Genomic DNA, 22552 nt, shown 5'->3' with positions numbered 1-22552 from the left:
CTAGATAAGGGCCCAACCATCTTGTCTTCAATTTTCCCTTGGAATCCTTGAACTTGGAGTCATACAACAGAGCCCATTAACCCTCATAGAAGGTCCTTTCCTTGATGTTCTTATCATGAAAAATATTCCTCTACAGTTGGACCACCTTAGTATGCATGAAAGCCTACAATTTGAATGCATCCAAACCATTGAGATGGAGCAACCTTTCTTGTTGGGCTACAATGACGGCTAAATCTAATTGTGCTTCCATTCATAAGGTGATTTACTCAAATCCAATGGACAACATAGCCTTCTTTCCATAAACTAGATCAAATGGGGTGAATCTAGTGGTGTTGTAGACCCAATTGGCTTCTGCAAGTTTAGATGCCTAATCCTTTTAGTTGTTGCTAACAAATTTAGTCAAGATTTTCTCCAAAGCTTTGTTTGTGACCACGATCTTCCCATTTCCTTCAGGATTATAGGTAGTGGATATTCTATGTTTTATATGATTATGCTCCATGATGACCTCAATTAGGTTTGAAGTAAATTGGGCTCCTTGATCACTGATCATCTCCCTTGGAAATCCAAACTTGTAAAAGATTTTTTCCCTTAAAAATTATGTCACTTTATTCTTGGTTGTTTCCTCAATTTCTTTTACTTCAACCAAGGTGAAAGGGGCATTGTTTCTAACAATCTTTCTCTTATCCTTGGATGATAGGTTAGGAGGGAACCTCCCAATAACCAAGAAATGTGTTATATCAAAAAACCAAGGATAAAATAGTGAAATAGAAAAAAATTTCTCATTCGTAAGTTTTTCATCTATCATCTCCTCATTTCCTATAGGCAATGTTAGTCTAGACAAAAATCTACAACCACATTTTATTTCCCTAGCTTATCAACAATGGTTAGATCAAACTGTTGCAACAATAATGACCATCTAATGACCCTAGCATTAACATCAACTTTATTCACTAAGTATTTAATGGCCACTTGAATAGTATGAACAAAGGCTTGGTATCCAATGATATAATGCGTAAACTTGTTTAAAGAGTGCACAACAATTAAGAGTTCTTTTTTAGTAACTGTGTAATTAAGTTAAGATTTGGAGATGTTTTTATTGAAGAAATATATGACATAACACAATTTTTCTTCCACTTATCCCAAAGCTGCTCCTACAACTTTATCTCATGCATCTGTGTGTATGTGGAAAGAAAATTCCCAGTTGGGACCTCTAAGAATTGGCGTAGTAGTTAATCTTTCTTTCACTCTTCAAATGCCTCTTGACATTTATCAGTCCAACAAAAATATGAATCTTTGGTCAACAATCCAAACAAAGTTGAAGCCAACTTGCTAAAGTCCTTAATGAATTTTCAGTAATATCCAACTAGCCTAATAAACTTCTAACATCCCTTTATTTTTTAGGGACAGGGGTCCTTTTGATGATGATGACCTTGTTAAGGTCAACTTGGATCCATTCCTTAGAAAGGAAGTGACCTAGGAAAATGTGTGTAGTCATCAACAATTCACACCTTTCAGGACTCATCGAAATATTCATGTCAATGCATTTCTTTAGAACTTTGCTTAGATTTGAAAGAGCTTCCTAGAAATTATTTCCATAAGGGGTGAGTCATTCATGTAGATTTCAACTGTCATGAACAATATCAACAAAAATACTCAAAAATGTCCTCTGGAAGGTGGAAGGGGCATTTCATAAGCCAAATGTATGGATTTTATAGGAAAATGTCCCCCATGGGCATGTAAAGGTGGCCTTGTTAAGGTTGACCTAGATTTTATTATATCCACTAAATCCATCTAGGAATGAAAATAATTTCTTCCTTGCAAGGCTACCCAAAACCTGATTGATGAAAGGAAAAGGAAAATGCTAGTTCTTTGTAGTATTGTTGAGTTCCCTCTATTCAACACATATCCTTGACTTCCATTATTCTTGGGTAATATGACAAGAGTGGATACCCACTTGCTATTTGAAATGGGGTAAATGAATCCTGCATCCAATAGTTTTTGCAATTATTCTTTCACAATGTCCATAAGGGAAGGGTTCATTCTCCTCTGGGGTTGGTGCATAGGCTTTCATCCCTCCTTAATGTAAATATGATGGGTAGAAACTGAGGGATGCACACATTTCATTTCCTTATAGTCCCAAGCAAAGGCATTAAGATGTTGTCTTAATGCATTGTATAGTTTCTCCTCTTGCTTTAATGAGAGGAAAGGGTTGATTTTTAGAGTTTTGTAAGGATAGATTTCCACAAGCTTAGCATGTTCTAGATCAAAATTGGAAGAAAAGAGTTCAACCCATGGATCATTCTCAAGTTTCCCTAAGGATTCTTCCACTAGCTTATCAATTGGTATGGAATTAGGAGGTTGATTTTGCACGAAATGATCAATAAAGCCACCATCATCTAGCTACCTACTTTCTACAGTGGTTTCTAATGTAAAAAATGGGTAGAGGTATGATTGATAAAAATATTCCTCTTCCTCTTCCTCTACCCACAAATTAAATCATGCTCAATATAGGGTTGAGAAATAGGATATAATGCAAGATGATTTGTGAGATGCCCATTTGTAATGGTCATGTTTCCATCCCTGCAACTAATCTAAGCATCAACAGTGGCTAACCAAGATCTCCCTAGAATGGGAGGTACCCATTAAACTTGGTTTTGGGTCGGAGTAAAAGGAAATCAATGGGATATTCCCAAGAGTTGATGGATACCATCACATCCTTAATAACTCCCTCGTGGGCTACTATGAATCTATCTACAAACTGCAACACTATAGTGATCTTCCATAAGGCTCCTTAGATGTTGAGATTCATCATAGATTCCTTGGTCATAACATTGATTGTATCCCCAAGGTAAATCAAGGTATTTAGGACTACAATACTATTAATGTGCACATCTATTAATAGGCTACCAAGATCCAAGTATTTTAGGGAGATAACCCTCCCAAGCATTAGATCAGAAATTTGCCCAACAACATTGATAGTGGGGGCATCTATTTTTCTTCTTCCATGCCTCTTGAAACACTCTTCCCTAATAATATTTTTGAAAATGGGGACATATTTGATGGCATGGATAAGGGGTATATTAACACACAAGTTCTTCAATTATCCTAGATGTTCAACTACTTCTGGGGTGTGTTGTTTAGGTTGGACCAACCTTTCAGGATAGGGAGGTATATTATCTTGAAGAGTATTATCTTCCTTCTCTTCTTTTAGATATCCAGGTGGAGAAGGTGGATGGGAATCTATAAGTACCTTCCTAGATCTAAGGTTCATCTCTTAGATCTCCATGGCATAAGTAGGATGGTATGTTTCCCCACTATAAACTTGTTGATCCTACTCGTTGATTAGGTTCAGATTGGGTTGGGCAGGAATTTGAGGTTGCTTAGGTGGGTTATTGTGGGGTAGATGTGGTTGAGATGGAGGAGGAGTAAACAGGGTAGGAGGTTGGGCTACCTAAGGCCTCCATCCTTGTGAAGGGTTTTCCCAATGAGGAGGTTGATCTTGGTATGGATAGAATGGTGCATTGACAGGACAAGGAGGATACTAAGGCATATAAGACCAAGGAGAAGGCATGGACTAAGATGAATGAGATAGAGGATACTAAGGCTGGAAGGGTACATTCTAGTTTGGATTGAAAGACAGATAATGTGCAACCTCCATGCCTTGCTGGTAGCCTGAGGGCCTTATGGCATCCTTTGATTGATGAAGCAAAGCTGCTCCGAGCCATTCTCTACCCCTTGGCATACAATCTTCAGGCATGGAAGATAGGGACTTATTTTTGTTGCATGGTTGTCCTAAAAAACAAAGAATACATCTATGGCATTCAGTGGGCACTCATTTCTGGGGTGCCTCAATTTGCATCTAGGACATAATATAGATAATTCCCTTTCTGCCTCCTCTTGCTTTGTTTTAATCTGCATGGTATCCATCTGTAAGATAAAAGTTTTCAACATCTCACTCTTAAAGTATTCTAGTATAAACCCTATCTCATGTTTGATGGTTGAAGTGGAGGGAGAAGAGTTGATCAGACCTTGATTGGACCTACCCCTCTTCCTTGCATCCCATGAATGAATTTTAAATATTTTCTTAATGTCCTCATAAGTTATTTGGTAAATATCTCCACCAAAAAACATATTAAGGGTATCCATTACATCTTCCCTAATCCATCAAAGGAGTTTAAGCTTCCGGGAAACAACAAGTTCTCATCCTCGTAGAAGTCCTAAACATATGGATCTTTCTCCCTGTAGTCCTCGAGTTCATCAATTGGTAGTGGATCTTTGAATTGGAAGTGAGTATATGTAGGGAGCAAGTCACAATTTGGTTCAGTAAATGTATGATACCATCCTCCTACATATTCTCCAACTACCCTCCAACATATCTATGTATAGTAAATGCATTCTAATGCACTCTTTTCCTACACATTAACCACACTAGGCCACAATATATGATAATAATCTTCAAGTCTTCCTAATAACCACATAATAGTAAAAAATATGCCATTAAATGTGAGGAAATAGGTAAATATAGGTTGTGGTAGGCTAGATGAGCCTTATTATTTACCTATAAATGTGGCCCGTCCGTCACACTTCTCTATTATTTTCCTCCACGAAAAATAATATACACTCATAATGGTTAGATCTTGATTTGGTCTATCAATTATTTTACTATTTTACCATATAAAGACTACTCTAGCATTTTATTATAAATAGAGAGATTTTTCTCTACCATTTATCACATGATCACTTCTCATAATGGAAATCATGATCTCAAATCTTTCGAGCTCACCACCCGAGTTTATTCTCACCCTTTTCCCACTCATATACCAATAGGAAGAGAAAAAGGAATAACAATAGAGAGCAAAGGGAGTAAAGAAACCTCCCACAATGGAGGAATTAGCATCTTGAAGTAACTTCTTCCTTTTCTATAAGTGTTTTACATATTTTAAATAAAATAAATGTCTCTTTCATTGTGTTATCACTGAAAATTCTGTTGCCAAAAATTTTTAGCCTAGCTTAAGGACAAAGTGTTTTCGCAGTGCATGAATCCTTTTAGCAGTTTCGCAGCGCTACCTGTTTAGGTGATTTCGTAGCGTGCTACGAAATTGGGGATTTGTTCGAGTTTTCAGTGGAGATCCAAAGTCCTAGCATGCCTATTGAACAGAGTTCTGAAAGAGGGAGTTAGAAACACTGAAAAGGCGCTTGGAAGAAGTGGCGGTGTTTATGTTCCTCCTTTCAAGCTGGCGCAAATGATGAAAGGATTTATAAGATAAAAGCAACTTGGAATATCAGCGTATGTCTTGGAATGCTCTTCGTAGAAATATCATGGGCTTGTAAAAAGTGAACGCATCAAACATTAAAAGCATTATTCCAGCTTAGATGCCTTTCTGCTAGCTGGCAGAAGCATTACAGCACGGTTGTCTGAGTTTGACATTATAGCAAAACAAGTGGAAGCAGGGGAAGGCTGGTTCTCTAAGTTGTATTGTATGTGGCAGAGTTCAAAGGGCTATGGATCTTCTCAAAATGGTACACGCAACAAGGAACCTGTTAGTATTGAGTTACGGGAGACTGACATGTTTATCAAGGAGGTGGAAAGGGTCTTTAGAGGTGATCATCTTGATCCTACCAATGTAGAGAAAGCTAAGGCGGCACTAAAATAGCACGAGCAATCTCTTTTTGAGGCAATTGCACGCCTTGGTGATGCATCTGATGAAGAAGATGGTCGGATGCTTCATCCTCATTCTTCCCATATATACATTAGCCAAGAATGCACAGCTGTCATTGTTGGTGGAGGATACTTTGGCCTTGAACTGGCTGCGGTTTTAAACATTAACAAGTATAAGGTTAAATGGTTTACCCTGAGCCGTGGTGCATGCCTCGTCTTTTCACTACTGATATAGCTGCTTTCTATGAGGGCATAAATGTTAGTAGAATTTCCCCTGTAACTTTTGAAAAGAAGGCCGATGGTGTAGGATTGCCTCTGTCGCTTCGAATGTTGAAGCGCAAGCAAAATAAGGAAAGGGGTGTTAGTCCCAAACAAGAAGGGTTCAGAAATAGCTTGGCGGAAGCGGTGGGTGAATCTGCATGTTATTCCGTCAGGAAGGCTTTTTCTTCGATGGTTTTCATTATCCGCGAGCTCCAGAGTTATACGCTCCAGATGAGACAGATCCTCTGTTATGGCGAAAGGTTCCTGTAGTATCCTTGAACAAGCAGTTGAACTGGGGTGATTGCAGTTGGTGCGAAACAGTCGAATGGTGGATATTTCAAGGCTTCCTTTTACAACAGGCTCTGTTGATGCTGTACATGCAAGTGCTGCATTGCACTGTTGGCCATCTCCCTCCTCGGCTGTAGCAGAAATCAGTCGTGTTCTGAGACCTGGTGGCGTGTTTGTGGCAACAACCTTTGTTTTATCTGGGATCTTAGATTCAGATATCGTAAAGCCATTACGTCAGGCAATGCAAGCGACAACCACCACAAGTTATTTCACAGAAAGAGAGTTGAAAGATCTTTGCAAAACTTGTGGCCTTGTTGACTATTCCTGCATAAGGAAGCAGGAATTTGTAATGATATCTACCCGAAAGCCAGAGTAACTCCCATCATTATGGTAAATTTGCCCTAAAACCATCAGACATATTTAAAATTGTCGACTTGTGTCAGCTTAAAATCTCTTTAGATTCGGTGGCCCATAAATCACCAGATTTTGGAGGTGTTTTCCCTGTTATGTGCGGAGTTAAAACCTCAAAGTATTATGAGTAGCAGATACAATTGTTTCGGGAAACTGTGCCGATGCTTATTATTGGCAAGGTTTGGCTATTCAAAAGATACCGGAGGAATCAAAACAGCTAGGTCAATTTACTATTTATTATATTGGGTGAGAAAAGAATATAGCTTTTAATCCATACTTTCTTCTCTGATCTAAAGGGCATGTAAATGACACTGTAAATGTATATTAATGTATTTATGTATTTCAAAAGGTTTAAAAGCCGGGTGAAATTCTATAGTGTTGTAGATCCAACACAGATGTCCTATTATGTTTCGAAAGTTCTGGATGCTTGTCATATTGGACCTCTGTTCAAGGTTATAATGGAGGGATGCTCGACAGAAGTTTTTATACAAGATTCAGTTTACAGGTGCTGGGAACTTGTGCAAGAGAAGTTTCAGATGGATGTGAAAGTTCATCCAAATTCTATTTCCATTGAGGGGATGTTAGGGAACCTCAGGATCTGTGACATGTCCCTTGGTCCAGATCACTGGTGGGGCAGGCTTTGTGACATTCGGGACACAGGTTCTGATTCATTTGTAAAGTAGAAGTTTCAGTTTTTCAGTATAGATGATGATGATGTTGAAGGCCATGATTACAGTTTCATTGCCAGACTTTCAAATGTACAGATTGTTCATTCAGGAGGTAACGACCTATTTCACAGGTTTGGCAATACCACAAGCTCAGCATGCAATTCAAGTTGTTGATAAAGTTAGAGGGATGGAGTGGCCTCCTGATGTGTTACAAGTCTCATTGGATGCCACTGTTAGGAAAAGTGCAGTCATAAGCAACAAAGGCTTTGATATCCAAAAGGTGAACCTTGTACAACAGGAGAATGATTTGACTGTAAGGATGACATTGCATACCCTGAGGATTGAAGATAAATTTCAAGGTCATGTGTCTACAACATGCAAGTATATTGCTTGTTCTGTGCTAGAAAATGATAGTCAATATCCAGTTGAGGAGATCATTAATAAATGTAGCACAGTGTTAGCAGAAAACCAGAGAGGAAGACTGTGTTTTTTTTAAATTACACAGAAGTTTCGTAGCACGCTACGAAACTGCTGTAGGTGGTGATTTTAAACGCAGAGCAGCTATTTTGATAATATGAATGAGAATTTTGAAAGAGAGACACCTGTTCAATCAACAAAGCTTCCAGCACATTGGGGAATATGGTGATGCTCGTAGTTTTTGAGGAATTAAAGAGCTGGGAGCAGGTTCCTTAACTTTCGAAGGATGGTGGGAGACAAGGACCGGGAAAACAGGGGACTTATCTTGAGGATTAATGAACCATCTACACAGCCAGTATCCAAAGACAGCTTGTTCATTGCATTCTCCTCCAAGATATCTCGGCCAAAACAGAAAGAAGACAGATGTCAAGAATCAAGAAGGAATCATGCTACGAGGAGGACAGATTTTGAGTTTTGATTAAATTAGGACTCTTTGTAATTACAGTTCAGTACTTATGTATTTAATGAGTTAGTTAAACAGAAGATAGGAGTAGTTAATAGCAACCTTCGAGCTCCCCTCATGCTGGAGGAGGAAGTTCAAGGTGGTTAAGAATGTATTCCTATATATAAATCAGACTTGGATGTAATTGGGGTTGGATGTTTTGGAGAAGACTGTTTTTGGTTTATGTATAAACAAATTTCAGTAATGCAAATGACTGTGTTTTCTTCTCAGGATTCACAATGGATCTTCTTGTTCAAATGTGTGATGGTATTCTTTCTTTAAGGTTCTTTTACAGTTTTGTTAATGCATAATCACTCAGAACTCATGAATCATGCTCTGACTTCCTGTATGCCTTGGAAAACTGTGGTTTCAAAGTTATGTTTGAACATATAGATGTAAAGTGCCCTGATTTCTATGAAAAGATAGTGTTTTTGTTTGCTGAGATATGAGAGACTCCATAAGCCCAATGGGAATCAATTCAATGTTGTCCAGCCAGCTTATTTTTCATGTGTCTTATAAGAGTTAGCCATCTTTTCTTGTCATTAGTCAATATTCATAATTTGTGAGAGAGCCCTCTCAGACTAAGGAGGCTAAGCCTTAGTCCAAAGCCTGGTTTGAAATAGTTACACAGAATCTTGCTGATTGGCAGCCTTCAGTGCTTGATTTTGTGATAACATTTTGGTGCGTCTGCTGGGAGCCTGAAGATTATTCATTCCCGAAATCAATGGCTGAACTTCTGAAGGTAGCGGGAGCTCAGACATCCTTTTGAGGCTGCAAAACTACCTTGGCGACTCCACACATCGAATGAGAAATTGGAAGGTGACTCCACTGCTAGAAGATCAGTAGCTTGATGAAGTTTCAAAATGAATTCCAATGCAAGAATGAATGCCAGGTATGCTCCTATGAATCGGTCTCATATCCCTGGTTTTCCAAATCCTATGCCAAAGGTTGATTGGTTAGAGGATCTTCCAATATTCAAAGATGAAAAGAAGGATAATGCTGCCCTTCATTTGGTTAAATTCCATATGCATGTACGCAGTCTTAAGGTTTATTTCCCTGAAGATTGTCTCATGAAAATGTTTATGACCACTTTAGAAGGAAAAGCATGGTCTTGGTATAAAAGTCTGGAAAATGGTTCAATATATTCACTTGCTAGTTTTCATGATGAATTCTGTGAAATGTATAAAGAATGTTATCCTTCCTTATTGCTGCTTAAAGACTGTTGTAGACATTCTTTAGCTCTTATTCAGTACTTGGAAGATTGTTATGATGATGATGAATTTATGGATGAAGAAATTTTAGAGGCTCTTCATAACAATGCATTCCAGCCCCAATGAGAAAGTATAACATCCCATGAAACGCAGCATGAAGATCAGCAGGGGTTTATTTGTGAAAACCATGTTTCATCCCTTGATATTGATGTAGAGATGCAGCAGTTTTGTCAGGCTTTAGATCATCATGAGTATGAAATCGATTGCACACAGCAAGAAGAAGTGTTGGAAGACAGCTTCTATGACCCTCAGGCAGAGGAAAAGCTTGTTCAACTTTGTAATTTCTTACAGCAGCTTACTTCAAATAATAATCATAATACTGAGGAAAATTACATTGTTTGTGAGCATCATTCAGAAAAGCAGTTCGATAGCATATCAAAAGAACCTTGTGTGGTTGAGAATCAGCTGTCTAAAGATGTAGACCCTATAAGTGAATATAACCATGTATTCTTTGACCCTATAAGTGAATATATGGACAAGCTTTTCACTCCGGTCTTTCATTTTCATTTGCATTATGAAAATCAAGTATATTATGAGTTGATGTGGTCATCTCACTACCATGGTTATTCTGAGGTCGGATGTAGTCAAGAGCCTCCAATAGAAGATAAAAAAGAAGATTGGCTACATTGGAAATTTCACATAGATTGAGCAGAAGGAAGTTGAAATTGTTAGGGTAGGTAGGTAGGAAAAGGTAAATAAGCTCAAGGTTGACTGAGCATTTGTTTTTTTTAGTAGATGTAGATTCTTTTCTCCTACAGTGATCATCAAGCTTAAGCCCGAGGTGAAGGCCCAGAAGCTTGAAAGGGATGCTTGTCAAGCAAATTTCTGTTGTCATAAATAGATAAGGCACTGGACCTGCGAGTTCTTAGTGTACCACAAGGGCGCACTATCCCAAGTGGAGCCACTGTTATCACTGAAAATTCTGTTGCCAAATTTTTTTAGCCTAGCTTAAGGACAAAGTGTTTTCGCAGCGCATGAATCCTTTTAGCAGTTTCGCAGCGCTACCTGTTTAGGTGATTTCGTAGCGTGCTACGAAATTGGGGATTTGTTCGAGTTTTCAGTGGAGATCCAAAGTCCTAGCATGCCTATTGAACAAAGTTCTGAAAGAGGGAGTTAGAAACACTGAAAAGGCGCTTGGAAGAAGTGGCGGTGTTTATGTTCCTCCTTTCAAGCTGGCACAAATGATGAAAGGATTTATAAGATAAAAGCAGCTTGGAATATCAGCGTATGTCTTGGAATGCTCTTCGTAGAAATATCATGGGCTTGTAAAAAGTGAACGCATCAAACATTAAAAGCATTATTCCAGCTTAGATGCCTTTCCGCTAGCTGGCAGAAGCATTACAGCACGGTTGTCTGAGTTTGACATTATAGCAAAACAAGTGGAAGCAGGGGAAGGCTGGTTCTCTAAGTTGCATTGTATGTGGCAGAGTTCAAAGGGCTATGGATCTTCTCAAAATGGTACACGCAGCAAGGAACCTGTTAGTATTGAGTTACGGGAGACTGACAAGCTTATCAAGGAGGTGGAAAGGGTTTTTAGAGGTGATCATCTTGATCCTACCAATGTAGAGAAAGCTAAGGCGGCACTAAAATAGCATGAGCAATCTCTTTTTGAGGCAATTGCACGCCTTGGTGATGCATCCGATGAAGAAGATGGTCGGATGCTTCATCCTCATTCTTCCCATATATACATTAGCCAAGAATGCACAGCTGTGATTGTTGGTGGAGGATACTTTGGCCTTGAACTGGCTGCGGTTTTAAACATTAACAAGTATAAGGTTAAATGGTTTACCTGAGCTGTGGTGCATGCCTCGTCTTTTCACTACTGATATAGCTACTTTCTATGCGGGCATAAATGTTAGTAGAAATTCCCCTGTAGCTTTTGAAAAGAAGGCCGATGGTGTAGGATTACCTCTGTTGCTTCGAATGTTGAAGCGCAAGCAAAATAAGGAAAGGGGTGTTAGTCCCAAACAAAAAGGGTTCAGAAATAGCTTGGCGGAAGCGGTGGGTGAATCTGCATGTTATTCTGTCAGGAAGGCTTTTTCTTCGATGGTTTTCATTATCTGCGAGCTCCAGAGTTATACGTTCTAGATGAGACAGATCCTCTGTTATGGCGAAAGGTTCCTGTAGTATCCTTGAACAAGCAGTTGAACTGGGGTGATTGCAGTTGGTGCGAAACAGTCGAATGGCGGATATTTCAAGGCTTCCTTTTACAACAGGCTCTGTTGATGCTGTACATGCAAGTGCTGCATTGCACTGTTGGCCATCTCCCTCCTCGGTTGTAGCAGAAATCAGTCGTGTTCTGAGACCTGGTGGCGTGTTTGTGGCAACAACCTTTGTTTTATCTGGGATCTTAGATTTAGATATCGTAAAGCCATTACGTCAAGCAATGCAAGCGACAACCACCACAAGTTATTTCACAGAAAGAGAGTTGAAAGATCTTTGCAAAACTTGTGGCCTTGTTGACTATTCGTGCATAAGGAAGCAGGAATTTGTAATGATATCTGCCCGAAAGCCAGAGTAACTCCCATCATTATGGTAGATTTTCCCTAAAACCATCAGCCAGATTTAAAATTGTCGACTTGTGTCAGCTTTAAAATCTCTTTAGATTCGGTGGCCCATAAATCACCAGATTTTGGAGGTGTTTTCTCTGTTATGTGCAGAGTTAAAACCTCAAAGTATTATGAGTAGCAGATACAATTGTTTCTGGAAACTGTGCCGATGCTTATTATTGGCAAGGTTTGGCTATTCAAAAGATACCGGAGGAATCAAAACAGCTAGGTCAATTTACTATTTATTATATTGGGTGAGGAAAGAATATAGCTTTTAATCCATACTTTCTTCTCTGATCTAAAGGGCATGTAAATGACACTGTAAATGTAGATTATTGTATTTATGTATTTCAAAAGGTTTAAAAGCCGGGTGAAATTCTATAGTGTTGTAGATCCAACACAGATGTCCTATTATGTTTCGGAAGTTCTGGATGCTTGTCATATTGGACCTCTGTTCAAGGTTATAATGGAGGGATGCTCGACAGAAGTTTTTATACAAGATTCAGTTTACAGGTGCTGGGAACTTGTGCAAGAGAAGTTTCAGATGGATGTGAAAGTTCATCCAAATTTTATTTCCATTGAGGGGATGTTAGGGAACCTCAGGATCTGTGACATGTCCCTTGGTCCAGATCACTGGTGGGGTTGGCTTTGTGACATTCGGGACACAGGTTCTGATTCATTTGTAAAGTAGAAGTTTCAGTTTTTCAGTATAGATGATGATGATGTTGAAGGCCATGATTACAGTTTCATTGCCAGACTTTCAAATGTACAGATTGTTCATTCAGGAGGTAACGGCCTATTTCACAGGTTTGGCAATACCACAAGCTCAGCATGCAATTCAAGTTGTTGATAAAGTTAGAGGGATGGAGTGGCCTCCTGATGTGTTACAAGTCTCATTGGATGCCACTGTTAGGAAAAGTGCAGTCATAAGCAACAGAGGCTTTGATATCCAAAAGGTGAACCTTGTACAGCAGGAGAATGATTTGACTGTAAGGATGACATTGCATACCCTGAGGATTGAAGATAAATTTCAAGGTCATGTGTCTACAACATGCAAGTATATTGCTTGTTCTGTGCTGGAAAATGATAGTCAAGATCCAGTTGAGGAGATCATTAATAAATGTAGCACAGTGTTAGCAGAAAACCAGAGAGGAAGACTGTGTTTTTAAATTACACAGCAGTTTCGTAGCGCGCTACGAAACTGCTGTAGGTGGTGATTTTAAACGCAGAGCAGCTATTTTGATAATATGAATGAGAATTTTGAAAGAGAGACACCTGTTCAATCAACAAAGCTTCCAGCACATTGGGGAATATGGTGATGCTCGTAGTTTTTGAGGAATTAAAGAGCTGGGAGCAGGTTCTTAACTTTCGAAGGATGGTGGGAGACAAGGACCGGGAAAACAGGGGACTTATCTTGAGGATTAATGAACCATCTACGCAGCCAGTATCCAAAGCCAGCTTGTTCATTGCATTCTCCTCCAAGATATCTTGGCCAAAACAGAAAGAAGACAGATGTCAAGAATCAAGAAGGAATCATGCTACGAGGAGGACAGATTTTGAGTTTTGATTAAATTAGGACTCTTTGTAATTACAGTTCAGTACTTATGTATTTAATGAGTTAGTTAAACAGAAGATAGGAGTAGTTAATAGCAACCTTCGAGCTCCCCTCATGCTGGAGGAGGAAGTTCAAGGTGGTTAAGAATGTATTCCTATATATAGATCAGACTTGGATGTAATTGGGGTTGGATGTTTTGGAGAAGACTGTTTTTGGTTTATGTATAAACAAATTTCAGTAATGCAAATGACTGTGTTTTCTTCTCAGGATTCACAATGGATCTTCTTGTTCAAATGTGTGATGGTATTCTTTCTTTAAGGTTCTTTTACATTTTTGTTAATGCATAATCACTCAGAACTCATGAATCATGCTCTGACTTCCTGTATGCCTTGGCAAACTGTGGTTTCAAAGTTATGTTTGAACATATAGATGTAAAGTGCCCTGATTTCTATGAAAAGATAGTGTTTTTGTTTGCTGAGATATGAGAGACTCCATAAGCCCAATGGGAATCAATTCAATGTTGTCCAGCCAGCTTATTTTTCATGTGTCTTATAAGAGTTAGCCATCTTTTCTTGTCATTAGTCAATATTCATAATCTGGGAGAGAGCCCTCTCAGACTAAGGAGGCTAAGCCTTAGTCCAAAGCCTGGTTTGAAATAGTTACACAGAATCTTGCTGATTGGCAGCCTTCAGTGCTTGATTTTGTGATAACACATTGGGTGTATAATTGTGATATTTAATGTATGTTTTTCAAATTCTAATTCTTGTTGTAGTATTTTTCTAACCATTTTTATGCAAATATTAAGATTTGTGTTTCACATTTCTATCTTGGGTTTTATATATTTTATTGTTGTTTTCCTAGCTAAGTCATTTTTAGTAAGAAAGGATATTATTGTGGATCCTATCCCAACTTTATATAAAGGGAATGCAATGAAATGAAATAAAAGGTATATGCATAGAGATAGATGGTGTTATGGACCAATAACATGATGACACATGGTAGGGCTAGTAAAGTGGAGATATAAAAAAAGTACATGTGGATAGAATAGTGGGTATCATGTGTCATATTAGGCCCACTAAAATCTCAAACTCCCAATGGATCCTTTCTTATCTATACATTACCAAAGATTCTATGATTTGAATTTAGAGCCCCCTATTAGAAAATGAAATGGATCATTGAATGAAGAAAGACTAGATTGGGTTGAGTCACATAACTAATCTTAGTGGAAGATTCTCACATTATCACAATTGGATATTATCAATTAATACATTGGGACCCCAAAGGCACACTGTGCCATGCTATAGTGCAGAGGCTAGGAACAACTAAATCTAGTAGTAATTTGTTGTTAATGATTTTGGCTCCTATTGAAAAATTTTGAAATCACATAACTAAGCTTAGTGGAAGATACTCACAATAACACAATATGATATTATCAATTAATATGGTGGGGCCCCAGAGTCACACTATGCCATTGTATAGTGTAGAGCTTGGGGACATCTGAATCCAGTCTTAATTTATTATTAATGATTTTGGTTCGTTTTGAAAAATATGGATGTGAAATAACTTGAGTTCATTTAGTCTTCTTGAATCTATTTTTCCCCTTTTCTAGTTTGAGTATTCATGAATTATAGTTCTTGGTGTAAAGTTTCAACAAGAAAGATAAAAAGTACGAACAAATTATAGAAAAATAAATCAGAGATTATTATGTTCATTATTAACAATGAGTATGCTAAATGACTATGTAAATTCTGCTTTAAATTCTATTGATATTCTCTATGTATGTTTCAAATACAAGTTTCATGAACTCTGGTTCCTTTATATAGCTTTTTCATGAAAGGTAAGGAAACATAAAGAGTTATTTTTAGCCATTTCGATTAGATTTTTAATCTCTGTTTGGAATTCTAATTTTTGTTGAGAATACAATGTAAACATACTCTTATTCTAGCTGGTATTTGCTACTCATTCATAAATTTGATCATTTCACGCATATTAGCTTCAACATAAGGAATAAAACGAAAGTATAGAATCTAATGAAATTACATTTTCAATTTTTTTCACTTATGCACTAGGTGACTTTCTCTCTCTTGCATGGGCGTTGGTGGAAGAGTGTGCATCACCTTAACTAGGTTGTTGATGGTGCTGAACTTGGTTGTGTCAATGTTAGATTTGATGGTTGAGTTCATCCTTGCTATGGCTATGGAGGCCTAGAACCTTAGCTTGCCTTTTCCAGTGAGACTTGTGGCATTGGCGCATATCCCCTTTGAATGGCTAATTTATACAAATCTATCATACCCCTAAATTTCTTTCCCAAAAGGAATACTACATGATTGTGCATAAAAATGGTTCCTTATAAAGTATTGATGATCTCATAATCTCCTTTTCCCCACTCTTTGAAGAGAATCTTTAAGATGAAAAGAATCCAAAACAATCTTCATACAAATTTACAATTTCCTTTCCATGCAGGGGATGATACTCCTCCCTAAATCCCTTTTGATCTTCTTGAATGTCATCGAGGCTCTTCTAAAGGTATTCCTTATAATACAAATTCCCATTCTCATCAAATAATGGTGGGAATTTCCTCTTGCATAACACTTCACATATATCTTTAAAATCTTGTATTTCATTAGACAATTCCTCTACTTTCTTCTCTACGAGTATCACCAATTTTTGTTTTCTCTTCATCTGGTTGTCTCTCACAAACCATCTAGATATGTCAATATTTTCCTTTAATATCTCCTCCTTCGGCATATGATTAAGGAAATTTATGATCACTCTCTCTTTCCTAGGGAAAGCACCAATAATGTTCTTAATTTCAGTCATTTCCATGTGGGCCCTTATAATAGTTTCTATTTTCTCTTGGATAAAATCAATATGATCCCAATGCTTGTTTACTATATTCAAGATCATGCCCCATATGTTTATTTTAAGAGCTTTGAAAGAAGATTTTCTTGGATTCTTCCTCTTCAAAACTTCTAGTTTAGCTTCAATCTAAGCTTTGTTCTCTTTTTCCCAGTATATCTCCATCTTGGTACTTCTGAGCTCTTCTTCTTTTGTTTTCAGTTCGTGCTCTCAACTTGAGAGTAGAACTTGTCTATATTTGGAATCTTATGATACCATCAATAATTCAACCTACCAGATCAGAACATCATGGGCTTGGTGAGACTGAAGAATCTCATACATCTTCTCCTTCATTCCTTGGACCTGTGCCTCTAGTAGCACAATTTTGTCCTTGTAATCTTTATTCTTTGTTAGTTCCTTAAACAACTTATTCTTCAATTTTTTATTCTCCTTTTCCACCACTTCCAACTCATATATCCACAAAGGATGTGCATTTGGAATATTTAGTTATTTCTTGATAGAGGCTACTTCCTTATCCTTATCCTCGAGCATAGTTTTAAATTGCTTGAAATCTCGAGGGAATGTGTCCAAGTTGGTAACCTTTTCATATAGGGTTTTTATTTTTATATTCCTAGATCTACACACCATCCTTTCATATTTTAGCTAATTACTAGCCTTGGTATACAAATCTTGCAACTTTCTGGATGTAGCATTTATTTTGTGGATCTATCTATGCACCATATGGGTTACTTGCATGTTCAAATCCACAATATCAGTATATGGATGTGGCCCATGAGAAAGGATAGATGATGCACTTGATAATCCAATTTGGATCTAGCTATCTCCACCTTGGATTGCAATATTATAAACTTAAAAATCCCCTTTTCATAATATAAGGAACTTTTAACTTGCATGGGAGGGAGTGGCTAGTTTTTTTTATTCTTATATCCCTTTTTCTCTCTTTTCTTGCTTGTTTGGAAAATTATTAGAATTTTTCCACCACTAACACACGTCTAGGATTAGAAACGTCACCTAACTCTGTCACTTCATATTCTAATATGGAAGAAGGAAAGTGTTCCATAGTGAAATATTGTTTACTGGGGTTTCTAGCTAGTTTTTGTATAGTATTAGAGTCTGCGATTCTGTATCATCATCATCATCCCTTTCCACTCTTCCAACCTTGGAATTCTTAGATATAGGCTCCTCTCCTTCATCAACATCCATGTGTTCTGAAGTACCTCTTTTCCTCCCTGAGATGTGGGAAATGTTTGATTCAACCAGATTTAAAATGACCTTCACTTCTTCCCAAGTAGACTTGTTGGCACACTCTTCTACTATGCGATTTGGGTTGTGCTTGTAATTTTCTTGGTCTTTATATTTTCTCATATCATAAATGGTATTATGAGGATTTTAATTCTAGACTCCTACTTTTTGGAAATCAAAACCCTCTAATATATTCTCCGCAAGGTCTAAATCATTCCTTGAATTAAATACAAATGGCCCCACCTTGTGAGGAAGGTGGAAAGTGAATGTTGCCTTCTTGGAAGTGAATTGAACATTGTCGATGTTGAATATATGCGGAATGTACTCCAATGCAAATATGCATGAGTCAAGAATGTTGGTAGCTGGTATGTATTCCCTTCAAACTCATATACTTTGATGACTGTGTATTCTTTGAAGAGTTATCAATCACCTACTTGGGTGTCTAGGGTAAATTGCAACTTTTCCCTGAGGAATGGAGGGGCTTTGTGTAATGGTTGACCATGAAGATGGGTATACACAATTGAAATAAAATAGGATATATAATTGAAGAAATACTATTTTTTTATTTTAGGATTTCTTACCATTGGTAACCACTCATAAACCGGTAACAAAGCATTATGCTCATCCACAATCTTGGGCTTCAGGTGTTCTAAGTGAGAATATTGTTGGTGGATGAATCAATGGACTATATAGGCTTGGTAGCAGAAATATCTCCCCTCACCAAATTATATCATTTGGGAATTGCTTTCATCAGACAAAAATGACATAAAATCAAACTTGGTATAGGCTATGGTGGTTGGATGACACATGGAGCCTATGAATCCTAAAACTATCTCGGTTATATAACATTATTTTTGAGACTGAGAATTTGGGTGACGATGGAAAAAAAAGACTTTGGCATAGAATCAAAATATGTGATGTGGTAAGGGGGATGACCAAAAGGTGTATCCATTCACTCTTTGACATAATTTTTTACCATTTGTTGCTTGATTTATGGGGCATGAATATTCCATTTTTTTTTCAATTTTCTCTTTGCACAACCTTTACAATTACATTATGTCTTGGAAAGAGATCATGTCAAAAATAGCATCTAATGTTTTTTTTATTATTTCCTAGGCATCTTGAGATGAAAAAATGACTCTTTGATCTGGAAAATACCATCTTACACACTAGGTTACCATCTCTGGAAAATGATATACTTGTGGGAGCACTATTAAGACCAAGTTCGATGCAGATATGTTATTATGGTCTCCTATGACATCAAAGTTACTTTGAACCACTCAAAAAACTTTCCTCATATCATACGTGGTTATCAAAGGATCCCAAATATATGAATCTCCATTATAAAAATATGTTTCTTTGTTTTTCTACTTCATTTGGACATAATCATAGCTTTTGGTAGATGAAGATGCCATCAAAAAGAGAAACTTGCCGAATAGGGCTAGTTGACTAATGAGGGAGAAAAGAAAAAAAGGATATTCTCTAAGCGATCAAACAACTGATGAGTAGGTTCCACATGGCTGAACGACATATGTCAATGAGGGAGAGGGAGAATATTTTAAATTTTGAACTATAAATTATCCAACATGCACAAGTGGTCGAATTTATGTCTTTGAATTAATTAACTAAAATAGATTGCTACAAATTAGAAATAAATAATGTAGAACTGAACTCAAGCTCCCCCAACTCAAATGTACTAAGTTAACTGAGTGAAAAGATCCATGTCACCTCTGTTAACTACCTCCAAGTATTATGCTGAAATAGAAATTCAAATTTTAATCTAGTTTGACCAAGGCAAAGTAAAAACTAAATTTTCTTATTGCATTTTCGACACTCCCTCTTAGAAAGAAAGGGATTATTAACCACCCCTATCTGTCTCCTATGGAACTCAAATTTTCCTCTTGACAAAGCCTTTGTTAAGATATTTGCATCTTATTTCTCTATTAGAATGTACTGCAACAACATAATCTACCTCTACACACAATCTCGTGGATGGTGATACCATATATCAATATGCTTGGATCAATCATGAAATACAGGATTATCAAAGAGTTTCATACAAATCTAATTATCACAATAAATCACAATAGGATCCATCATCTAAAAAAATAACCCAAAAAGAATCTTTCTCATCCAGATCATCTTACATGTTGCTTGACTTGCATCCATGTATCCTACTTTTGTTGAGCTGAGTGCCATTGATCTCTTCTTCTTGTTGTACTAATAAATTGCCATAGACCCAACACTAAAAATTCCTCTTAATGTGCTCTTCATGTCCAATGGAATTCCCATGCAATCTATAGCTATGACGCCTTGCAGCTTCACTCCCTCTGGCCCTCAATACTAAAGACCAAACTGAGTAGTTCCTCTGAGGTATCTCAACACATGCTTTTCTACCTTCCAATACAGTTTGGTTGGCTTAACCATTGCTTGACTAAGCTGGTTAACTGTATAACACATGTCTGGTTGTTTTTTCACCAAATACATAAGTGAACCTACAAGCTACCTATAAATGGTAGCCTCCATTACTTCACCAGAAGTAGCATCCTGTTTCCTATAGTTTCCTGCTAGAGGAATCTCCATGGTTTTGCACCTATCCATGCAGAATATCTAAAGTATCTCGTTGGCATACTTTCCCTGAGAGACTGAAAATTCCCCATCTCCTTGCCATACTCCCAAACTAAGGAAATAATTGATGAATCTGATGTCCTTCATCTCAAATTCTCTTGTAAAATCCTCTTTGCAAGAACTGATCAACTTCTCATCGCCAATTAAAATTCCATCAAATACATGCAACACAATAATCAATAATTTACCTTCAACCATAATGTGATAAAGGTTTGCATTTGCTTCTCTTTTGGTGAAGCCAAAACTGGTGAGATAATTGTCAATCCTAGTGTACCAAGCATGGGTTGCTTTCCTGAGTCCATACAATGCTCACTTGAGTCTGCACACTTACAACTCTCTGTCAAAGGTCTCAAACCCCTCTGGATACTCAATTTACACTTCCTCCTCAATAATTCCATTGAGGAATGTTGTATTGATGTCTATCTAGTGGATCTTCCACCCAATCTACGCTAACAATGATAGAATTGACCTAATGGACGAGTACCTTGATACTGGAGAAAATGTCTCCTCATAGTCAATTCCCTTAACTTGAGAGAACCACTTGACCAAAAATCTGGCTTTGTTTTTCTCTATGCTTCCATGTGCTACGTGATTTACCTTGTAAATCCATCTTGAAACAACCATAGATTTGTCTGTTGGTCTTGGGACTACTTGCTAAACACTATTTATGACAATGGAATCATATTACTCTACCATAGCGTCAACCCATACTTGTTTCTATACAACTTCCTTGAATGAGGATGGCTCAATATCTATAATCTCACTCATTAGAGCCATGTAGCCAATATACCGATTTGGTGACCTCCTCTCGCTTTGTTGTGATGTGGGTGCTCCCACATTCTCTTTAGCATCATGGAATAATCTTTCATCTTCCCTAATCTGCTTCCTTCCTTCTTTGGATGTCTCTGCATTAGTGGATGTATCCACTCCCTTCTCATCTACTTGTGGCTTCTCCACAACTTCCTAAGGTTCTTCCTTTGGAGGCAAAATCTCCTGATCAAGCTGAAATTGAAGCTCCCTCTCAAGTGAACACTTCATTGCCTTCTCCTAATAAAATTTCACATCCCTTCTGACCACTGTCATCCTCAGGGATGGAAACTACAAACTATAGTTGTGAGATGTTTCTATGTACCCCAATAATATGCTCAACTCTACTATTGGATCTAGATTTTTCCTTGCTTCCTTCGAAACATGACAGTAAACTGATGACCCAAAGATCCTAAAGTGTGACACATTTGGTTCTTCCCTGAAAAGCTTCCTTTGGTCATGCCAAGAATCCTGTGTGGACTCCTATTTTACAAATAGACTATTGTGTTGCATGCTTCAACCCACAAGTGTAGTGTTAGGCCTTGGTCATGCAACATCACCCTTACTGCTCCCATAATAATTTAGTTCTTCCACTCAACCACCCCATTCTATTATGGGTTATGGGGTGTTTTCAACTCCCATTAAATGCCTTTCTTTCCACATAAATATTTAAACTCATTCAACATGTACTCACCTCTTTTATCTCTCCTGAGATCCTTCACTTTCTTGTCAGTTTATTTCTCTATAAGTGCTTTAAATTCAACAATTTGGACAATGTATGGTCTTTATTCTACATGAAGTAGATCCAACATTTCCATGAGAAATCATCTACAAATATAATATAATACTTGTGGTTGGTAGTGGAGGTTGTCAAGAAAGGTCCACAAAATTCAAAATGGATCCTTTCAAGGATTGCATGTGACTTGTTGTACCAATCATTGAAGGTGGATTTTGTGTACTTCCCCAACATACACCCTATTGCATGTATCCCGTTACTATAGTAGTCCTTTGTGGAGGCCTATAAAAATATATTTCATGATCTTCAAATCACCATGATGCAAATGTCTAAGTCTTATATGTCATATTTCATTGACATATCGGCTCTACACTTTCTCTAATTTTGTACTCAATGCTACACAATATTCCACATCTGATTTGTAGAGGTTCTTCACTCGAAACTCGATTTGCTTCACTTTCCCCATGGTGATGTGTCTAAGGAAATCCTTTCCTTTGTTGAATATCACATCATAGCCATGGTCTTTCAACATAGCTACGAAAACGAAATTCTTCTTCATACCCGATACAAATATCATATCCTTTAGCCTAAGAGGGGAGCCAGACTCCCTCTAAAAATTAACTATACCAATACTGGTTATGTTATACCTTCCATCATCTTCCATCTTGATGTGCATCAAGAGATCCTTCTCCTCCGAGT

At 37.6% G+C, this 22552-nt stretch overlaps 1 protein-coding gene across 1 annotated transcript; it reads left to right on the top strand.

The window, feature by feature from the left end:
• Positions 1–11659: 11659 nt before the first annotated feature.
• LOC149263338 (putative methyltransferase At1g78140, chloroplastic) lies at positions 11660–11998 on the top strand. The gene has a single exon (XM_089387656.1). The coding sequence runs from the start codon at positions 11660–11662 to the stop codon at positions 11996–11998; it is 339 nt and encodes a 112-aa protein (XP_089243782.1).
• The last annotated feature ends 10554 nt before the right edge of the window (positions 11999–22552 follow it).

Source organism: Pinus tabuliformis, chromosome 6 (assembly GCF_031772625.1).
Source record: "Pinus tabuliformis cultivar Carrire ecotype Pingquan chromosome 6, CPIR1, whole genome shotgun sequence".
Taxonomy (NCBI): Eukaryota; Viridiplantae; Streptophyta; class Pinopsida; order Pinales; family Pinaceae; genus Pinus; species Pinus tabuliformis.
The sequence above is the reverse complement of the archived record's forward strand: the minus strand, read 5'-3'. Positions and strand labels throughout refer to the sequence as shown.